The following is a 20,960-nucleotide window of genomic DNA, read 5'->3' on the forward strand; positions in this document are numbered from 1 at the left end:
ATTTGGTGGTGAGAAATTTGATTATTGAAAAGATACAAGATAAAGTTTCTTTCTTGGTTGCGATGTTGATCTCTATGATCTTGTAGTCGATGGCTACGTTCACCCAATTAATAGATGATGTTGAGTTGTCTCTAATTTAAAAGAGAGTCAACAAACTCTAGAAGCACAATCACAATGGTCAAGGGAAGTTCAGAGGAGCTAGAAGGATTGTTGGTCATTTTGATTCTTCGTTTGGACAAAAGAAGCAAGGTTATGGAAAAGAAGTTATCTACTTTGAGTGCAAGGAGCCAGACCACTATAAAAATGATTGTCCTAAGCTGAAAAAGGACAGAAGACCTAAGATATTTTTTTCTAAAGGCAAGAAGGGGCTGATGGCTACATGGGATGACTCAGAATTTGAAGAAGAAGATTCGGACGAAGAAAAAGACAACGTTGCATTGATGGTAACTACAGATCATCCAGAAGGTTCTAAAGAACCAAAAGAGAATGTATTATCAGAATCAGAATCCTACTCCGATTTTGAAGAGGTATTTTTTAACCTATCCCGTTCTGATCTTGAATCATGTATCTCTAAAATGCTGGAAAAGTACCAGAGTTTTCAGAGTAAATACAAGGACCTTAAACAAGTTCAAATAGTTTCTTCTGAAACTCGCAGTGAGCTTGAGAAAGATATTTCCGCTCTAAATGAAAAAGTATTTTTTTTATAACGTAACAACTCTGCTCTGAAAAGCAAAATTTCAAAACTAGGGGAGAAAATAGTCTCATAAGCTTATGGTACATATTGTATCATTAGATATGACAGAGCATTCTAGTACTTTCTAGATAAAAGCATAGATAAAAGCAAAATGACTTCTTTTATCTATGTAGTTAGCATAAATGGAAATAAAGGTTTAGATTGTACATAATCTTTAAAACTTGACGGATGTCAAAAGGTAAAACCAAAACCTCTCTATGTGCATTTCGCGCCTGCTGGCATTGAGCATGATATTTCTGCACAAACACAAAAACATACAAAGGATAAGAAATCAGTTCTGAAACCAAAGTATCATGCACAAATTCCCCATGATTATCTTTCTGCTCAAAGATCCAAAGTTGTAAGAAACTCCGGGAAAACTAACAAGAGAGGGCCCAGAAAGTGGGTACCTAAGGATAAAATAATTTATGTTGCAGACATCCTTAGCAGCCCAGGTGCAACACCAGTCATGGTACTTGAACAATGGATGCTCGCGACATATGACGGGCATAAGATCCATGTTCCAAGATTTGAAACTTAATTCTGGAGGTTTCGTTGGTTTCAGAGGAAACCAGAAAGGAAAGATCATTGGCTCTGGAACTATTGGTAACAGTTAACTTCCTTCTATTACTAATGTTTTTCTAGTTGATGGTCTGATGCATAACCTATTGTCTATCAGTCAACTTAGTGACAATGATTATGATATCATTTTTAATCAAAAGTCATGTAAGGTTGTTAGTTAGAAAGACGATACAATCATTTTTAACGGGAAGAGAAAGAACAACATTTATAAAATCAGAATTTATGATCTTGAGGATCAAAATATAAAATGTCTAATGTCTGTAAATGAAGAGCAATGGGTATGACACATACGTTTGGACCATGTTAGCATGAGAAGGATTTCTCAGCTAAATGAGCTTGGATTAGTCAAAGGCTTATCCAACCTGAAGTTTGCTTCATATATTCTTTATGAAGCATGTCAAAAAGAATTTTTTTTCTAAAACATCTTTCAAAGCCAAAACTGTTGTTTCTACCTCTAGACCGTTAGAACTTCTACACATTGATTTGTTTGGACCAGTGAAAACCGCCTCTATAAACAATCTCCATTGGTGACATCAATAGAATTTAGGATAATAATTTTCCTACTGTAATAGCCTATTGAATTTTAAAAGACGTGTCGAATGATATATAATTTGTTTGTAAAAAATGATTTATTATTTGACATATATATTTAAGAATGTGGTTTTTAAAATTTAAAGCAACTCAATGTTTACTACATATAATTTAAAAAATTACACTATAAATTACATATTAAAATTTTAGATTATAACATTATAATTTCCCATTACTCATTTTTTAAATGGTATAAATTTACAAATTACAACTTAAATGTGTACATTTTATTTTTCTCTATATCAAATTATAAGTTATTTTAAAAAAAATATCATAAATTATAAATCATTTTAATATTCTAATTAAACAATATTTTTTCTTACTATCTCTTCATTAAATCTCTTTTCTAAATCATTAATAAAAATAATTTAGAATGTCTTTTTTTAGACAAAATAAACTATATTCTTTAGTTTTCTAAAATTTTCAAAGCGCTATATAATTTAAGATGAAAAAAGTATTTAAGATGGAAAAAAATGTAAATCAACTCAGTTGATAATTATGTATGAACATCAGATACAGGGGTATCAAAACAAAGATGGAAGAAATATTAACGCACTTCTAACTCGCCAAACAAACAAACAATGATGTAAAATTATGACAACATAACATAAGTAATAGATCAAAGAATTAAGCTCCTAAACTCAAGAGAAATCCCTTTTAAGTTATTACTAACCAACTTTTTAAATGCACTACTTATTCCTATCATCTTTTAATTATAATAGATTTTTTTTTGAAATTCAATGAATATCACAACTAACTCGTATTCTCGAAGCTTCCACGACCTTTTAAAAGTTGTAATTGTGTGATGTGTGTGACTTGGGTGCAATGATTGTGTCATTTAATCCATTGAGTCATAATGTTATATCATTACAACATTCTTTAGGAACAACCTTGTTCTTAAAAACTGTATAGACATATTGATCTTGTAACAAAGCTATGGGCTCCTAACATATGGTTACCTTGCCCTCGTCTATTTAATAGTTTTTTCTGGGTTGCATTATGCTCATATTTGCAACACAATAGTCATTTTTCTTATGTATTTTCAAGCCCTTGAATTTTGACCTTGTAGCTTCACTGCCTTTCCTCTAAAAACAAATGGTGATCATTTTACAATCAAATATCATAGGTGTCAATCATGGTGGAAAAATTCCAAAATTGAACGTCCAACCATTTAATTTTCCATTTGTTAATGTGTGAATGTGGTTCCACAATTTCATGCATCTCATTTGACTTGGGTCTATCGGTCCTTGCAATTTTCCCACCATTTGAGGAGATATAAACTTGTGGCCATCTTGGTATCCACCAAAACCATAAATGAAACATTATTCAAGCTTTGTGTTAATCTTGAGGTAGTGGGTCTAATATTTTGAAAAGGGTATGAGTGGTTTAATTCAAAGAGACTCAAGTTGATACACTGCATGATTTCATCTTCCTCAGTGCTGTTCACTTCTAGGGTAACACATTTTCTTCTTTATTGAACATTTTATCATCAATCAAGATCACTAAGTAGAGTTATTTTTCAATATATTGATGGACTGAATGGTAGGATTCCCCACATATGAAGTAGAGGCCGCAAGATATGTGATTCATAAGTCTTGAGTGTGGCAGATGTTTAACTCCCCTAACGTGATTGTTGATTCCCTTTCGCTCTTTACCGTTAGGGGAGTGTTCCGTGTAAGAATTTATAGAAAGACTTTGATTAGGATTTACCACTATTTTGACCTCGTTGGGTTGAGAAATCTATATTGACTCACTATCATAATTCCCACGAGTTAGGCCTGAGTTATAACTCGACCCATTAGTATCCCTAACACCTAGCCCATAATTAAATATGTTTCATCCTTTCTCCTTTCCACTACAAATTTTATGACTCCTTCATCTTCTTGGCGCCGACAAACCTCGAAATTCAATGTCTCGAGCGAGTTTCATAACCTTAATTTGGTTTTGAGGACTAAAGGTTCCCACCCTCAAGCAAACTTCAGGCTTTAGATCTTTTAGAACATACCCTATGTATTATTTTTTTAGGGAGTTGACGAACTTAATAAGATGCATATTTAAATCCAGTTATATGTTCCTCAACCTCTCTTATTTGATGAAGATCTTTTAACTCCTTGAATGTATTATCACTTTTTCTTCCTCCTTAATGCTCAATCAACGACTTCTTAAATTTCAACCAAGTGAGACCATCCTTTGTTCCTTTCATGCCTCGTTTCACCAATTTCATCTTCATCGCCTTCAAGGAATGTTTCACCAAAAGCATGTTTTTTCACGTGTAATCCACCATAAAAGATCTTTGTCGTCAAATGATGGGAACTCAAGCTCCATCTAGAATTCACACCTAATTTCATCACTTTTAGGTAAACGTTATGCCTTTAGTATGGGACGATTCAACAAGTTTACGAACTTCGCCAACATGTTATGATGTTGTTTTTCCAATGTTTCTCACATTGAATCTTTCAACATCACCAATCTAACATCTAACGTGTCTACACGATCTATTATCTTTGGCGCAATTTGTGATTCTAATTCATTAGCTCTCCTAGTCTGACACACAATCTATTATGTTTGGTGCCATTTGTAATTCTAATTCAATAGCTCTCCTTGTTTGATAGGTTGGGCCAATGATACAAATCAAAATTAAGGGTGAGAAAATGTTTATTATTAAATTGAAAATGGTGAACTTAAGAGCTCAACAATAGTGAAACATAACAAGAGGACGTAAGCATGAGTTCTACGAACTCTTAAACCAAACATAAACTCCTAAATCAGAGAGAAATTTCTCCTAACTAATTACAAACTTTTTTTTTAATGCATAACTCATTTCCCTACCTTTTCTATAGCAAAAAAAAACTCTAAAAAATTTAATGAAAAACCCAACTAACTATTATTCTCAAAGTTTCCACAACCTTCTAAAAGTTATAAGTGTGTTAGGTCCAAGTTAGGACCTTCTAAAAGTTGTAAGTGTGTTATTTGTGACTCAGGTCCAATGATTGAGTCATTTAATCCATTAGGCCATGGTGTTCTATCATTATCCATTCATATTTGCAGGGAATTGCTTATCCCATCATAAGTGGTGGAAAAACATCTTAAGGAATTTCAAAAATGTCCTTCATATTTCAGAAATACATTTTCGAACGCACCCTGATCACACTAAAATGCACGTTAACTTAGTCTCGTCCCATTTTTTTCCCAAAATATAGTCTGGAGATGCATCTCCAGACCCACCTTGTGAATGAATTTTCTAAATTATCAACTTAGTGATAAATTCAGAGATGCATTTCCAAATTTGTGAAACGGAAATTTAAAATATATCACATTTGCATAAATATCTGGAATATCTCATAAGACATGGTTGAATTTCTAAGGTTCATATTGGCCTAAATCATGTGTAAATAAGGGTCTCTCATCTCATATTTTTTACAAAATCACATTACACAAGAATATCATATATTGGCATGTCGCATTTGTCTACTTCAACGACGCGAATGTCTCACTTGAATTTAAGATCACTGAGTACACCTCTCTTGTAGATATGAAATATACACTGCAGAATCTTCTAGAATACTCTGACAATGTCAAACTCGAGTATCACCAAAGATTGAGTTGAAGACGAATGAAGATTTAAAGGTTATGTAAAATACATTTCACCGTTACAAACACAAAAGGTTCGATCGAGTTGGATGGAAAAATTGAGAGATCCACCAAAGATATTTAAATGTTCGATCAAGCTGAATGAAAAAATTGCAAGATCCACCAAAAATATTTTGAAGATGTTGAAATGTCTTACTTAATGATGAAATGAATTGTTCGATCTATGTTAACAATTATATATTTAGTGTTTAGTTTTTTATATATGTCATAATAATTATCGATGTTAATTTATCCCCGTTTATGCATCTGTTTTGATTCTAGATTTATTTTTTTGCATCCGTTTAAAATTTAAAAATATATTTTTTAAGGTACACAGAGATGCATTTCCAGATTAAATTTAATCATGAAATAGGGACGTAACTCAAAACGAATGAATTGAGTGTGAGTAAAATCCGTCAGGAGATGCATTTCGAAAATTTGAAGGTAATTTTTATTTTTCACTATCCTTTGTTGTATTTTACATTCTCAAATCCATGGTGTTCTATCATAATCCATCCATATTTGTTGTATTATACATTCTCAAATCTCAAACATTAGGAGAATTTTTTACAAAAATAACCCACTTTTTCAAGGAAATTCCCAAAATACCCCTGGTTTCCATTTGCGACACTCCGTCATGACCATGTGTTAACTGACGCGGTCATGCCAACTGAAGAAAAACCAAGTCGTACTTATATGGCTTGCTACAAATCGGTTGGTTTTCAGTTCATCGTCGAGGATATGTACTTATATGGAGTGCGGTGTTAATGTCCGGGCAAGTATTCAGTGAGTGTTGCATGAAGGTCATGAAAGAGGAGAGCATCAAAGCTAGCACACACGCTGTAACAGTCTTTGACCATCATAGACAAAATTTCAGCGTCCAGGAAACAATGGATCACAACGAGGGGAGACCAAATTTAGCATATGCTATTAGACTAAACAGAAGTTGGTGTGATTGTGGAAAATTTCAGGCATTCCTTGCTCCCATGTCATTGCAGCATGCACTTATACTCGTCAAGACGCTTACAGCCATTTATCTGATGTGTACAAGATCGTCACTGTCATGAATGTATATAATCAAAGCTTCTCGGTACTACCAATGGAGGAATACTGACCTCCATATGAAGGTGATATAGTTTAGCACAATGACGAGATACGTAGAAAGAAAAAAGAAAGGCCAAACAACACGCATATCAGGACAAAGATGGATTCCACAGATAAAATGATAAGATTATGTAGTATCTGTCGTCAACCAGGACACAAGAAGAACAATTGTCCCAATCGATGAGAATCATCTGGGTCTTAAACTTTTTGTAACATTGTATTTCTATAACCTTCAATCATTATATATCGTTAACTTTTTGTTACAACGAGGTTCACAACAAACATCAGTACAAAATAAGCTATCTAAAAACATAAATATTTCTAACTGATTACAACAATCAAATTGATGTCATCTCGACCGAACATCATTTCCCTAGCATCCTTATCAGTCTTGATTCGCACCCAACCAAAGATACTGCCGAGTCTCTCAATACTTCTAATTTTTCCCCTTCTGGTATTTTCCCATCTAACCAACGAACCAGACCCCTCTTTAGTTGATCGAACGTAGTGATGTTCCAGAACAACATCAGCATCTGAGGTTTATCTCTCGTATAAATCACATTTTCATATCGGCGACGAACATCAAACATGATTGTCAAATGATTAATTGAGATGTGGAACAATGACTCACACAACGCATCTATTTATAACACAAAAATTACATTTTACACTGAGGCTCCAATTGAATTGACGCCTCCTCTTAAGAACTACACAGGGGCGCCAATCCAATTGGCTAGGGCATTTGCCTTAGCCAATCCAATTGGCGCCTCCATTCAATTTTTAAGAGGAGTCTCCAATTTAATTGGCGACTTCTCCTAAAAGTGGAGTAGTTTGGAAATTTTTTGGAAACCATGAGTATTTTGGGAATTTCTTTGAAAAAGTGGATTATTTTTTAAAAAAATTCACATTAGGAAACCATTTGCTAGGACTCTAAATGTCAAAAATCAGTGTAGCTTGTACATCATTATGAACAAGTGCATGTGCCTAATGGTAAAAAAAAAATATTATAGCTTGTACTACTTCATTATATAATTAACTCATATATGAACAAGTGCATGTGACTGCAACAAGTTGCAAAGAGCTAATAACAATATGCTACAACAATTTACAACAATTTTGAAACGCTAATTTACTAGGAAGAAGTGAGAGAAAAAGTTAACATCTCCATAAGACTAAATCATAACCAATAATTATATTGATTTTTTAAACTATAAGACAATATTGGACCGACATGTTTAACAACAAAACAAAATCTTGTCTAATCAAAGTTGTTGGTTATATTTAAAATTAACCAATGTTTTCTATTCTGAGTTCAACTCGAAGACCAGAGTTGTAAACCATGCTTTGAACATTGTTACATATATCAATGCAACATGTTAATAACCAATAGTTCAAAATAACCTCTGTCAAAATAAAGAATATTACTATAGCATTAACAGACTTAAAGTATGTTACTCCCTCTGCCACAATGAATCATCAAATTGACAATTTCAAAGATTAAGAAAAAAGAATAATCGAAAGAGAAAGAATTATATTTTTACTAAACTACCATTATTATATATTAACAATGATTAAAATAATATTAATTAAAGAATAAAATTGGGAAAAGTGCATTAGAAATTAAAATAGATCCTTCATTTTAGAACAATTTTTTATTCCAAATAGATTGGTCATAGGTGTATTGTTATACCATCTGGCTTGCATTTTCATATCCATACACATTATACCATAATACCTTCCTCAACATATTTAATTCTCTTCAACTTGGAAACTCTTTAATTCATAGACTATCTCGTTTTAATTGTGTACACAATTGACATTCTTTCGAATAGCCAAGACTAGTCGTACACAAAACATATAGGAATTAAAAAATTGTGATAAATGGTGGTATCAAACTAATACACACTATAACATATATAAATAAATTACTGGTACAAAATAGATAATTATGAGATAATGTCAATCAACAACACCAAATCATTCAACTTAAGAAGAGAGCACAAATGCATAAGACTCACAAAGACAACAATTCAAAAACATTCTATTAAAAACTCAATAACTCAAAATTTCCTCAGAAATCAATTCTAAAAAAGACAAATAACTCCATTACTAATCTCTCTGCTAATCTCCCTTCTTTCTGAATGAGCATCCCTCTGTTAGTCTTGCCTTGCCACCGGTTGGTTGGCACAACACTGTCTGACAATTACCACATACAACAACAGTTTGGGAGTGGCTGAATACAGTTGTTCTGCATCCAAAAATTCAACCATGTTCAGCTTTCAACAAAAAATAACTTTTTTATTGACAACAAATGTTCAATTCTTAAACAATAGACTACGGATCAGCTTTGAAGAAGAAGAAAATACTACTCCATTACTACGCCTGTTTTTTCAGTCCCTACAAATAACACAACTACAAACCCTTACTTAGTTTGTTTCTAAAAGTTAGACAGTACAACGGATACAAGGACTAAGGACCTGTTTGAATTGGTTTATTTGAGATTCTTATAAACTGAAATAAACTGTGACATTTTTACAAGAACATTTAAAACAGCTTATAACATTTTTCATGAACTTTTTAAGCTTATTTTTTCAAGTTTTCCAAGGTAACTAATGAAAATAAGATATAGCATGTAAAAATCAATTTAACTAAATTTTTACTTGGCATAAAAATAGATTATGCAAGATTATACATAAGCTCTTGTTTTTGGTAACCCCTTGTGCTTTAAGTTGTTTAGGCACCAAGTTAAAATGTCAATTTTAAAGGGGAATATTAAATTTACTACAAAATACCAAGACTCTGTTTGGATTGATGATTGATGGACTAGAACAGAGCAAAACAGACTGAAACATCATGGAATGGAGTAGAGCTAAAAGGATCAAATATTTTAGTCTATTGTTTGAGTATTTTTTATATCTTGACAAAAGAAAAGTTAGTTTTTGTTCCATAGCATACACCCCAAATTGGGGAATGAAAATGGAAGGATTGAATGAAATAGATGTCATCATATTCCATTCTGCTTCATCCATTATTTACAAATCCAAACAATGGAATCTGATTATATACCACTTATTGGCTGAAAGCTACAAGCTCTTTGTTAGTCTCTAAAAGACGGATTGTAAAATTGATAACAGACACCTAAATCATATTTAGACCCAAAGATATACGCATGTAAATAACAAAGACTACAAGCTTTTACAACAATAAAGTGGATAAAAGGACTAACAATTGAAAATGTCAATTTTAAAGAGGCTTAAATAATATTTAGACCTAAAATTTTAATATAATCACGATCAAAATCACTTTAAAACGGTCTTTTTTTTAATTCAAATTGAAACCTGACTAAGAAAAAATGACAAAGGGTGATAATAGGAACTTACATATTGAAGCAACCTTGACATTTGACATCCTATTAACACAAACACAAACGAAACAAAAATCAGATTACAAATCAAATTAGAAAACTAACATAACCTATCAACAAAGATTAGTGAAAAAAATCACCATGAAGAATGAGTTAGGCGATTGAACAAGTCGTTTAAGTTTATGCTTTCTCTTCTCGAGTTCAGCCGGTGGATTCAACAGATCAATATCGTTTTGAAGAACCTGAAAAACAAGACAGAAGAGTAACAGTCGGAATCGGAAACGGTTAGCGAGAATGGAATACAACGGAGAAGAAGAGTGAACGGAGAGAATGGATCACCATTTTTGCGCCGTCGGTTTGATGCGTAAACCTAGAAAGAGTGGAAGATGGGGCGCTGGTTAAGTGAAGCGATTTTTGTGAAAGGTTTGAATATAATAGTAGGTGTTTATTGTGTATGTGTATTGGATTATGAAAGTTATTTAATCTCAACCATTCGTTTAGTTACACGTGTACAAAGGGCAGTGTCTTGGTCGCTAGGGCAACACTCCCTCTTAACAATTGCTCTTTACTGACTTTTTTACCCTTCCCACATTTACGTGGCATACATAATAGTAGCAAATTAAAAGAATGTTACATTTTTGTAATTTTACATTTTCATTTTATTTTGGAATCATTCACCTTTTATCATTAATTAATTTAATATTTCACTTTACTTCCTTAATTAAAAAAATGTTATGTAGTCCCTTAAAATTATTCCATTAGTATAATTGATCATTAAATTAAAAAAAAAAGTTAAATATTTACTATATAATATTCTAATTGTAATTATGTTTATTTGAGATGACTTTTTTATTTATTTTAAAATTTATGTTTTATTTGTTAAATATTCAAAAGTCTCTTTCTTCTCCCTTCCCAAAATTAACTCTTTCTTTGAACCTCTTCTTCTACCTCAGGTTCAAACAACTCTCTCTTTTTCAAGGTTCATCTATTCTTCCTCACCATAATCAATTCCTCAAAAATTTAACAATTTTTTACTCGGTTCTATACCAACATCAATATAGCAACAAATCAAATCAAAATCTAAAATGGGAGGGGAGAGGAGATACTGATGGATTTGTGGTGATGGTTCAGAACGCTCATTTGGAGATCGTGGCGTCGATAAGGTAACAGTCGATTTTGTTTCACAATGACTTTGGTTGTATTGTTTGTTCTTTGAGTTTCAGGTATCCACCTTTTTTTTGTTTAGCTTTGACATGTGGGATTTTGTTGGTGGAAAGCAGCGTCGAGTGTAAAAAGTGATTTTGCGTGGTGGCTGAGGGGTATTTGAGCGGAGGCTGGTTGATTCTTAGTTTCTTTCTACTTATATTTTTCTTTCCATATTTCTTTTCTTCTTAAGTTTTTTGAGTCATTGATATCATCATGGTTATTGTATTGTTGTTATTGTATCAGGTTAATTGATGAAAGTTCATTAATATTGTTGTGAATAAAATATTAATTTTTATTCCACGTAAACAAAATCTTCAAGTTTAAATAAAATATTTTTTTTTGTTGACTCAGTATCCTAGTTGTCATGCCACGTTGGCAAAAGTTAATAATTTTTCTAAAAAAATAATGGAATGGACCGATAATATTAACGAAACATTTTTAAGGAACGAAAGTGTAACGTTTTTTAATTAAAGGAGCAAAGCGAAACCTAAGTTAAGTTAAGGGACTTGGGAACTAATTATACCTTTTATTTTTCATTGTCCATTTTTTAGATGGAAGACTCGTGCTTTTTCAAAAAAAAAAACTAATAACATACATGTGGGTAAATTAATTTAATACGGTATAAAATATATTTAAAATGAATTATTCATTGTAAAATTAACAATGATTATTTAATTCAATTGTATTAAATAATTATAAAAAAATGATTTGAAAACATTGTTATTATAGATATTTTTTTATATACAAGTGTCAGAGCCCAGAAGAAAACGAAACTACAACGGAATTAAACGAGAAATAGTATTCTCAAACAAATCACTAACAATAATGTGATTAATAAACGAAAGACATTCTTCTAAGATGTATGAAAAGTTCGACGATAAACTTCCTTCTTTAGTTAACACATCGCACACAAATTGACTTCCCTATAGATGTGACGAATCTTAATCTCTATATCTTAATGCATTAATGTTCTTATTCTCGTGATCAAGTGTCTTCCCATGTTACTACTATGATCACTCGTCATAATGGCATTGACCACTTGTTGATAATCCACCTCCACAATCACGTTCCGAAAATCCATTTCCATAAGTAGCTTTAAGCCCAAGACACCCTAAAGCTCAGCTATGTAAACACTATTCATGCCAACATATTTAGAGAAACCTCCAAGCCAATCTCACTCGCTCCCTCTAACGATTCCATCATAACTTGTATTGTCATGTTTATCTCTCGTTCCATCTGTGTTTAATTTTACCTATCCCGCCGAAGGAACTTCCCACTTAATGTAACTTAAACTTCTATGGAGCTTCAAGTTGATATTTGCACCAGTTTTTGCATGCTCGTAATCTTGAACCAATCTATTGACATGACTTAACATGCACGTCAGTCGATTAAAAATTCCATCATGAGTCTCCTTATTGTGCCACGTCCAAATACTATGGCATGCAGTAGCCCAAAAGGTCGTCCAATCTTTCTCGGCGTTCCACCCCAAGTTAGCATTCATGTTATAGTAAATCCAATTCTTCAAGATACCTACGAAAATGCTAAAATGATTGTTAGTGTTCAAAATTGTCATCCAAAGCGCAACTGCACCCGGGCAATCCCGAAGAACATGAAGTGTGTCTTCTTCAATGTTATTACAAACGAAACACATTGAACTTCCAAGTCCCATGCGATGCTTTCTACTATTAGTAAGTAGTCTACCATGTTGAAGGATCCAAATAAAGGATTAAACTTTTTTTGTTGCTTGAATTTTCCAAATATCTTCCCATGGCATGTTACTTTTTATTCCTCTACGATCATCAAGAAACTTGTACATGGTTCCCACACTTGATTGTTTTCCATCGTGCTCAAGTCCAATCCTCACGTCTGGGTTTGCGTCGAAAGAAGGAGGCACATTGGCAGCAATTTGTTGGAGCATATTCATTGGAAGCCAATTATTCAGGTCCTCCCAATTCTAACTAACATTTTCGTGAGCAATATCAGCCACTCTAGCATTATACATGTGCATGGGGATAACAATTTTAAGGTCAACAATGCGAACATTCGATGCAATCTAAACATCATTCCACACATTCACACCCTTTCCGTCTCCAACACTCCAAATATTGTATTTATCAGTATTCGACCAAACTTTAGCAATACTCTTCCAGAGACTTGAGTCTGTGGGCTTCATCGAAATATCCTTTTTGTTATCATTTATGTCATATTTACCCCCAAACAACATCATACTAGAACTCCCCATTATTATTTTGGAGCTTCCAACCAAGTTTTAAGATGCAAACCTTGTTCATAATGTCCAATTTACACAGCCTTAGTCCATCATCACTCTTCAAACTAGTAACAACATCCCATTTAATGGCATTATGTTTTCTCCTACTATTATTATACCCCCTGTAAGACCCCAATTTTGACCCATAAGATCCCTCATGTTATCTCATAGTTTTGCATTGGTATTGGGATTACACCTTAGTATTCTCTTCACATATCATTCATTGGGTTTGCATTGGGAGAGATCACCAAGCATATATGATTGTATCATACTTTATTTTCTTTGTCTACTAACCAAAATACAAAAATATGTCTAGTATAACTTTGATTCTTTTGTAGGTAGTGTATGTCCAACTTCGCCCCACCAAGCCTGCAACTAGGGTTTAAGACCCTCAGTGCAAGAGATAGAGAAAGAAAAGGCCCACATTATTTCTAAACATCATATATGTATCCCTATGTTCTTTATCTCCATTTTGATCAAGAGTTCATCAAGAGTTTGAAGCTTGTTTGTCAAGGAATCCCTAATTCATCTAGGTATTTTTTGTGTCTTCTCATCAAGTTTTTTCAGCAGTTGGTCAAAGATATCAATGGATACTTCACTTTACATCATCATAAGCATATATGATCCTCCATCCCCTAAGAGTAAAGGAACTTCAAGTATGCAAGTTGATTCAAGGAAGTTGACCAGAAAAGTCAACTGGTCAAATCTAGGGTTTCCTAGACCCTATCTCATACAATTTTTGTCATATGAAAATGATTACAAAAAATTATGCTTTATGACATTCCAAACATATTTCATGTTGGACTCAATAGATAATTTTGCTTGGAAATACATTTTGTATGGTGAAAGATTATATGTCATTTTGTTTGTGCCATAGATAAAAGGTCAACTTCCAAGAGCTATAACTTCCTCATTTTTTATGATATGAAGATGATCTAAGTTTCATTATTAATTTCAAGATGTCTTACTCAACATTTATTATTTTAGAAATATCAAATTCTACTTGCAAAGTCATGTACCATGAGGAAACATTATAGGTCCATTTTGGTCCTCATCATTGAACAAGCAAACTTCCTCAATTTCTAAAATCCATAGCTCCATAATCCAAACTCCAAATGGTACCAAATTTATGGTCAAATTGAAGGTAATTGAAAGAGATACAACCTTGTATAAATATCTAAGTTCATTTTTGAAGGAGAATTGCCATCCAAGGCGCAGCGGAATTTAAAAATTTCTCCTTTAATGATCCTTACGAATGGGCATGATCAGTGATAGAATCGTTACCTCTTGTGGCGATTCAAACCTTTGGTGCAGATCTCTTGTAAAGATCAAAACCTTGGATACAGATCCACGGAGTGATCACGAACATTGAACGATGACAACGTCTTTACTCAGTCCACACGAACGGATTCCTTCAATCTCAGTGCTAGCTGGTACGAATGAAGGCTTTGAGTGAGAGAGAGGGAAACGAAATTCCAATTAGAGTTCACTTGAGTTGAGTCTGAGTGACAATGCTTCTATCCAAGGGTTCTATTTATAGAACCACTTGTATGGGCTTCAAGCTAAAAAGCTCACTTAAGTGTATCTGGCCCATATCTCATAATATGCTAAAATCACTTAAGTATTTGGTACCTTACCATATTTCGTATCCCACTTTAGTGCACCGTACCTTATGATGTTCCTTAGTTACTCTATCTCTCATCAATCCGTCCTTTGTGTGTGACCCTGTAGGTTTTCGCGACGTTGGCAATTATATTAAATCACGCATTTAACATAATAAACAGTGAGCGGTATCTAGCAACTGATCGCGACTTTATGAGTCTATTGGGGTATTAACTGCAAGTGCACAGTCTAATCGCGTAGTAATAAAAGATATCGATCCCACAAGGACTTATGAATCAATATACCGTTTTCTAAGGTTACTTCGTAAAGCTAAGGCGGATGATACTTTGTTGATTAGGGAAAAAACTAAAATAAGATCTAGATTAAATATCAAATAAGCGGATATCGGTATGCAGTTCGTCGTAATTAGGGAATCAAATCTTCGTTGGTTTCGTAGTTTTAAAGTAAATCTTTTCAGTAGACACTATTGAGTTAAAAGCCTTTTCTCAAACTCTCGCTCTGTTGAATAGACTATGACTTTATATTAACGTGCGCTGTCACTAATTAGTTAAGTCCAAAATCACTTTTTGAAAACAATAGAATCTATAGAAACTCATTTTAAGAAAATGCTAACCATTTAAACACCCTTGTCTCAAACTCTCGCTCTGTTGACTTAGATTATATAATTAAACTTAAATGCTTAACTCTCGTCCTCACATTTAACCTTTAAAAATACTTTTTGAAAATGATTAGAATTTAATTAACTCTAAAAATTGCTTTCGCCCTGATTTAAAATTAATGTCCAATTTACACTGTCCAGTTAAAAGCTCAAACCGTCGTTCTATTGATTTTAACTTCTTTATGTCTTTTACTCTCGTACAAAAACCTTGGTATTAACTCTGTAAATTGAGACCATAAAAAGAGTGATTATGTTTTTAAACAAAATTAAACCAACTTAGTTTTGATTCCTTCATTCCGCTTACTTTACATACCGATATCTAAGTTTATTTAGCCAGACATGCTAAACAAGCCTAAACAATAATTATGCTTACATACAGCCATATCGGACAGACAGTATAAATAAATAGCAGTGTAGAGCATATATAAATTTAAACAAAAAAATTAAAGAACCTGTAAAATTAATAGAAGTCTTGATTATTCCTAGCTTCGATGCTTGAACTCTCCACCACAAACCGGTTGGATTTGTTCTTATAATCTTCGATCGGACAAGAAAATAAAAACGAAGGAATAAAATACTACGATCTAACGTAAGGTTAGATCCAGTAAAAATTACACAATAGTTTAGAAACTATTGTGAGAAAATTAATTGAATGCTTCAAAATTGACTGGAAAAGAAAAGGAAATAAAAATTGCTAGGAAAGTAGAGTGCTGGAAAATAAGAAAAACAGTAAAAATAATGTGGTGCCGAAAACTGGAAAATTGAGCGAGAGCAGCCGGGTTCCACAATTGGTCCTATTTATATCAATCCATCAAGTGACCGTTTCTTCCATTCAGTAGGTTTCCTCATGTCAACTGGTCAAGCGAAGAAAGAGGAAGAGCGTGCTTCTGTTACGCGTCAAACCCAAAAATATAGGAATGGGGGTGTGACGTTCGTCACACCATGTGTTACGTTCGTAACACAAAGCAGGTGGGCGTGACGCTCGTCACACCTTGTGTGGCGGTCGTCACAGCTTCAGCGCTTCTAGTTGATAGTTGTGGGTTGGGCTTTAGTGGAAATTGCTTCTTATCATCTTTGTGCACCTCCTTTTCTTCTTTTTCACGTATGCTTCAAATAATGTTGCCTGGAATAAATAGAAGGAAAATACCAAGTAATATCGCATAATATAAAATAAATCAAAACAAATAATAATATAATTTAATTAAATCAAGTCCAAAAATGTGATATTATTTCATGTTATCAAACTCCCCCATACTTAGACTTTTGCAAGATACAGTATAGAAATCGTTTTAAAATATTATCTAGATGAAATTTCTAAACACACATCAATTCGCGTTAGGTTGCAAGTAAATCTCAATTAGAAATAGCCTGAGATTAATCTTAACATCAACAACTACCGTTACAACCTCAGATAACCCCACCTTATGCAAACCAGTTCGAGTCACGCTATTATAGCTATCCTAGTTCCTTTACTCTTATTTCACCCGTTTTCATTCTAGCGAAATCACATTAAGCCCTTTATCTTTTCGCGCACATAGTGGAGTAACCGGTTAGTGATTCTGATTCCCTTTTTAGCTTGAAGTTCTGGTACACAAGTTGGATAACTTCGTCATTTAGTCCATTGCAGATTGCGGGGGATCGGACCGTAGTCCTCCCTACCAAGTTCAACACCAGAAACCGCTGAACCAACTCACAATGGATCGTTCATATAATATTTTTGTAGGATTTACAACCTTTGGATCAAATGATCGGGTAAGGATCACCTAACTTAATTAGTGCATTTCCTGATTTTTTTTCTAATATATTGTCTTGGGAATCATTCACTTATATTCATCGGCTCTCCACGTAGTTTGCTATTAGGATGGTGTCGACTTCTCGTATAAACTACTCGGGGTTACTATAAAACTAAAAGTTCAAGGGATTGGTATAATATGTACTTTTCTGATCTAACATGTTGAGGTTTTTAGAGCGTTGGGGCGGTAATAATTTTTGTCTTAATTTTACTCAAGTTTGATAAAATAGACAACCTTTATACTTATTGAGTGTGTTGAATTTTTGTTATGGCTCAAGAAAATTGAGGGGAATAGATAATAAAAAAATTTCACACTAGGGACTTAACTTTAAAATGAGTATATATTATAAATATATATATATATATATATATATATATATATATATATATATATATATATATATATATATATATATATTTTATATATATAGATAAACATTTAAATGAAAGGGAAATAACAATGAAAAGGGAAATACATACTTGAAAAAGATATATTCAAAGAGGAGTAATCATAACTGAAACAAAGTTCCCCCCCCCCCCCCCACACTTAAATGAAACATTGTCCCCAATGTTTTTAGAGAAAAGCGACAATAGCTTATATCCATAAATAGGGGTGGGAAAGCTTGTAAATTTTGAAGTCGGTCCCCTAGATTTAAGCCAAGTGCTATGGAGGTTATTAATCCTCCAATCACGAAAGGTTGGCGGCCTCTAGCACATAGGGTGCGGATATGGTGAAATAAGAAAGAAGCGGCGTTTACCTTTGTATCCATTGCAAAGACGTAGTGGAGGAAGAATAATTCCTTGGCATTGACTTTGCTGTTGTTGGGTCGACCGAAAATGGTGTTTTGCAGAATGCGGATAAAATACCGGATGGTTGGGTTGTGTATGTGGGAAGCAAGTAGTGCATCCCAATTATCGGTTTCCACACCGGATATTTTTCTAAAGAGGTCGAAGGCGTTTATGGGCCACTGTGAGTTCGGAGGGATTCTTGGGTGGACTTGGTCTCCTACAGGGAACTGTAGCATGACACTCAACTGATCCTGGGATAGTGAGTACTCGGTGTTGAACATGCGGAAAGTTGCGGTACCGGTTAAGTACTCGTCTTCACCGGTTGGAGTGGTGTATGAATAAGAACTTAAAAATTCTAAGGTGAGTGATGGGTAGGTAGGTTGATTGTGTGTGCAAAGAAAAGTTAAATCAGCAAGCCGAAGCATCCATTGCACACCTTGAAGTAATCCTAATTCTTGTAAACAATTTAAATCAGGATACCTGGTAGAGATGACACCTCGTTGTTGAAACCGATCGAATTGCTCTCGTTGATAGTTATCATCTTCGGATCGGAAGATGATATTTCCGAATTGTTGGTTTTCCGCCATATTGATAGGTGGGTTGAAAGAAGGAAAGAGGGTGCAAATGTATTTGTAAAGAGTGGTTTGTTGGAATGGTGTGGTTTAGGGAGAAATGGAGTGTAGGTATTTATAGGAAAAGTTTTTGGAAGTTAGAAGAGGAGTGGGTGAGAGAAAAATAAATGTGGAGGAATGTGAGTGGGATGGAGTAAAGAGGTGAATGAATGGGGAAAATAAAAAGGTGGGTGGGTAACGGTCGTGTCCCCAACGGTCACTAACGTTCACCTATTATGAAGTTGTCACGCTCGTGACGGAAGGTGTTACGGGCGTCACATGCATTTACGTGACGACTGTGATGGCTTGTGTGACGCTCGTCACACCAGTCAGCTTGCAACGGTCACTTACGTGGGTGCGTCATAATATGTTTTTATTATTTTATTGTTTTTGTTTTGTTTTGCTTATGTTTATTTTATTTTGCTATTGATATATTTTAGAAATACCATGCATGCTACTCTATTACACCATAGTGTAAATATATTTTTTTCTCTAATAGGCTATGTAAGTAGCATACAGTAAAGATCATTATTGATAATTGTAGATATTGCATAAATCGAAATAAAATAAAATAAACCAATAATGCAATAGCTTCATAAAATAACCATAATGTAACATTGGAAGATAAAGGCAAACATGCGGAAAAAAAAACAAATACTAAGATTAAAAGTAATGTGAAACAAAACTATAAATAGCCTAAAACTAAAACTAATTAACTAAAAACTTCTAGCCACTTGCAGGATCTTTGGCCGGAGGAGCAAAGGAATTTACACGGTTTAGCAACTCGTGGAATTGATTTGTCATACTGCTCATGTATCCCAGAAATTCAGGTCCCATATTAGTTAGCTCTTTTCTGATGGCTTCTTGTTCTGGAATCAAGGCTTGAATGGCGGTGTTATAATCAGTTCCGGGCATATGATGTCTAAGATCAGGTATTGCCGACTCTTCGGCCGGGATAGGATGAGGTGGAGAGTCAATATCATAATAACCAGATGGTGTCTGAGGGTCAGACTCAGCATAAGGAATCTGGTCGTCACATATCTCATAGTCTTGGATGGATTCAGTAGATCTAACAAGAGAAGGTATTCCATTCAGATTGTAGAGCCAATTGTTTCGGTTATGAACACTAGTCCTCGGGCTAGGCAAGGTGAATAGGCAAAGAACTTGGTTGTTAATTATTAGCTCAAACTCTTCAGGTCCTAGGTTTCCTATAAACATAGTGTTGAAGAGGAAGGGTATACTCATAGGCGCAATGCCACAAAAAGGGCTCAAGTCAAGCATGGGTTGGCGTAATCCGATAGCATTACCAATCATGGTTATCAATCCGCCTATTTGAATTGGTGCTCGGTCATCTTGAATAAGGCGGTCAAAATTCGCCAACATATAAGTGGCACCATTCACTGGACGGTTCTGGGAAGCACAAAATATGATGAAGAGTTCATCACGTGAAACTGTGGTAATGTTTGATTTCTTCCCAAAAAGAGTGTGTGCTGGGATTTTATGGAAATAACGAAAAGCTGGGTTATGTATGTTTCCAGAAAGAAACTCATGCTCCTCAGGGTCGTCATTTCCCGTTAAACTTCTCCAAAAATGTTCAAGTTCTCTATATTCAAAAAGGTCTTCTTGGCTCATGGTGAATGTATCAAAAGAGGTAGGAAACCCTAAAAGGTTAGTAAAGTCTTGAATGTTAAATTGATACTCCATATTGAACATCCTGAACTGAATGAAACCTCTGCTTATTCCTTTTCCATGGCTGGGTAGATAGATCAGGGAGCTAAGGAATTCTAGAGTTAACCTCCGGTAAGTGACAAATTGTCTTCGAATAGGAGTGGTTTCCCACCCTATTTGACTCAGCAAATACATGACACTCTCTCTTAGTCCAAGGACAATCATTGCCCAATCATCAGCATAGAAACTAGGTAGCATCTCTCTCTGCTAGTTCTTCAAACTTTTGTTTCTGAGCTTTCCCTCTGAATTTGATACCCATACGATCAATTTGTCCCATCAG

General features: G+C 34.1%; 1 protein-coding gene across 1 annotated transcript; it reads right to left on the reverse strand.

Moving 5' to 3' along the window:
• Positions 1-8,530: 8,530 nt before the first annotated feature.
• LOC127075706 (40S ribosomal protein S27-2) lies at positions 8,531-10,507 on the reverse strand. Its single transcript, XM_051017170.1, has 4 exons — positions 10,344-10,507; positions 10,145-10,246; positions 10,021-10,049; positions 8,531-8,888 (listed from the first exon to the last, which is right to left on the reverse strand). The coding sequence occupies exons 1-4, from the start codon at positions 10,344-10,346 to the stop codon at positions 8,762-8,764; spliced, it is 261 nt and encodes an 86-aa protein (XP_050873127.1). The 5' UTR covers positions 10,347-10,507; the 3' UTR covers positions 8,531-8,761.
• Between the last annotated feature and the right edge of the window lie 10,453 nt (positions 10,508-20,960).

Source organism: Lathyrus oleraceus, chromosome 1 (assembly GCF_024323335.1).
Source record: "Lathyrus oleraceus cultivar Zhongwan6 chromosome 1, CAAS_Psat_ZW6_1.0, whole genome shotgun sequence".
NCBI lineage: Eukaryota > Viridiplantae > Streptophyta > Magnoliopsida > Fabales > Fabaceae > Lathyrus > Lathyrus oleraceus.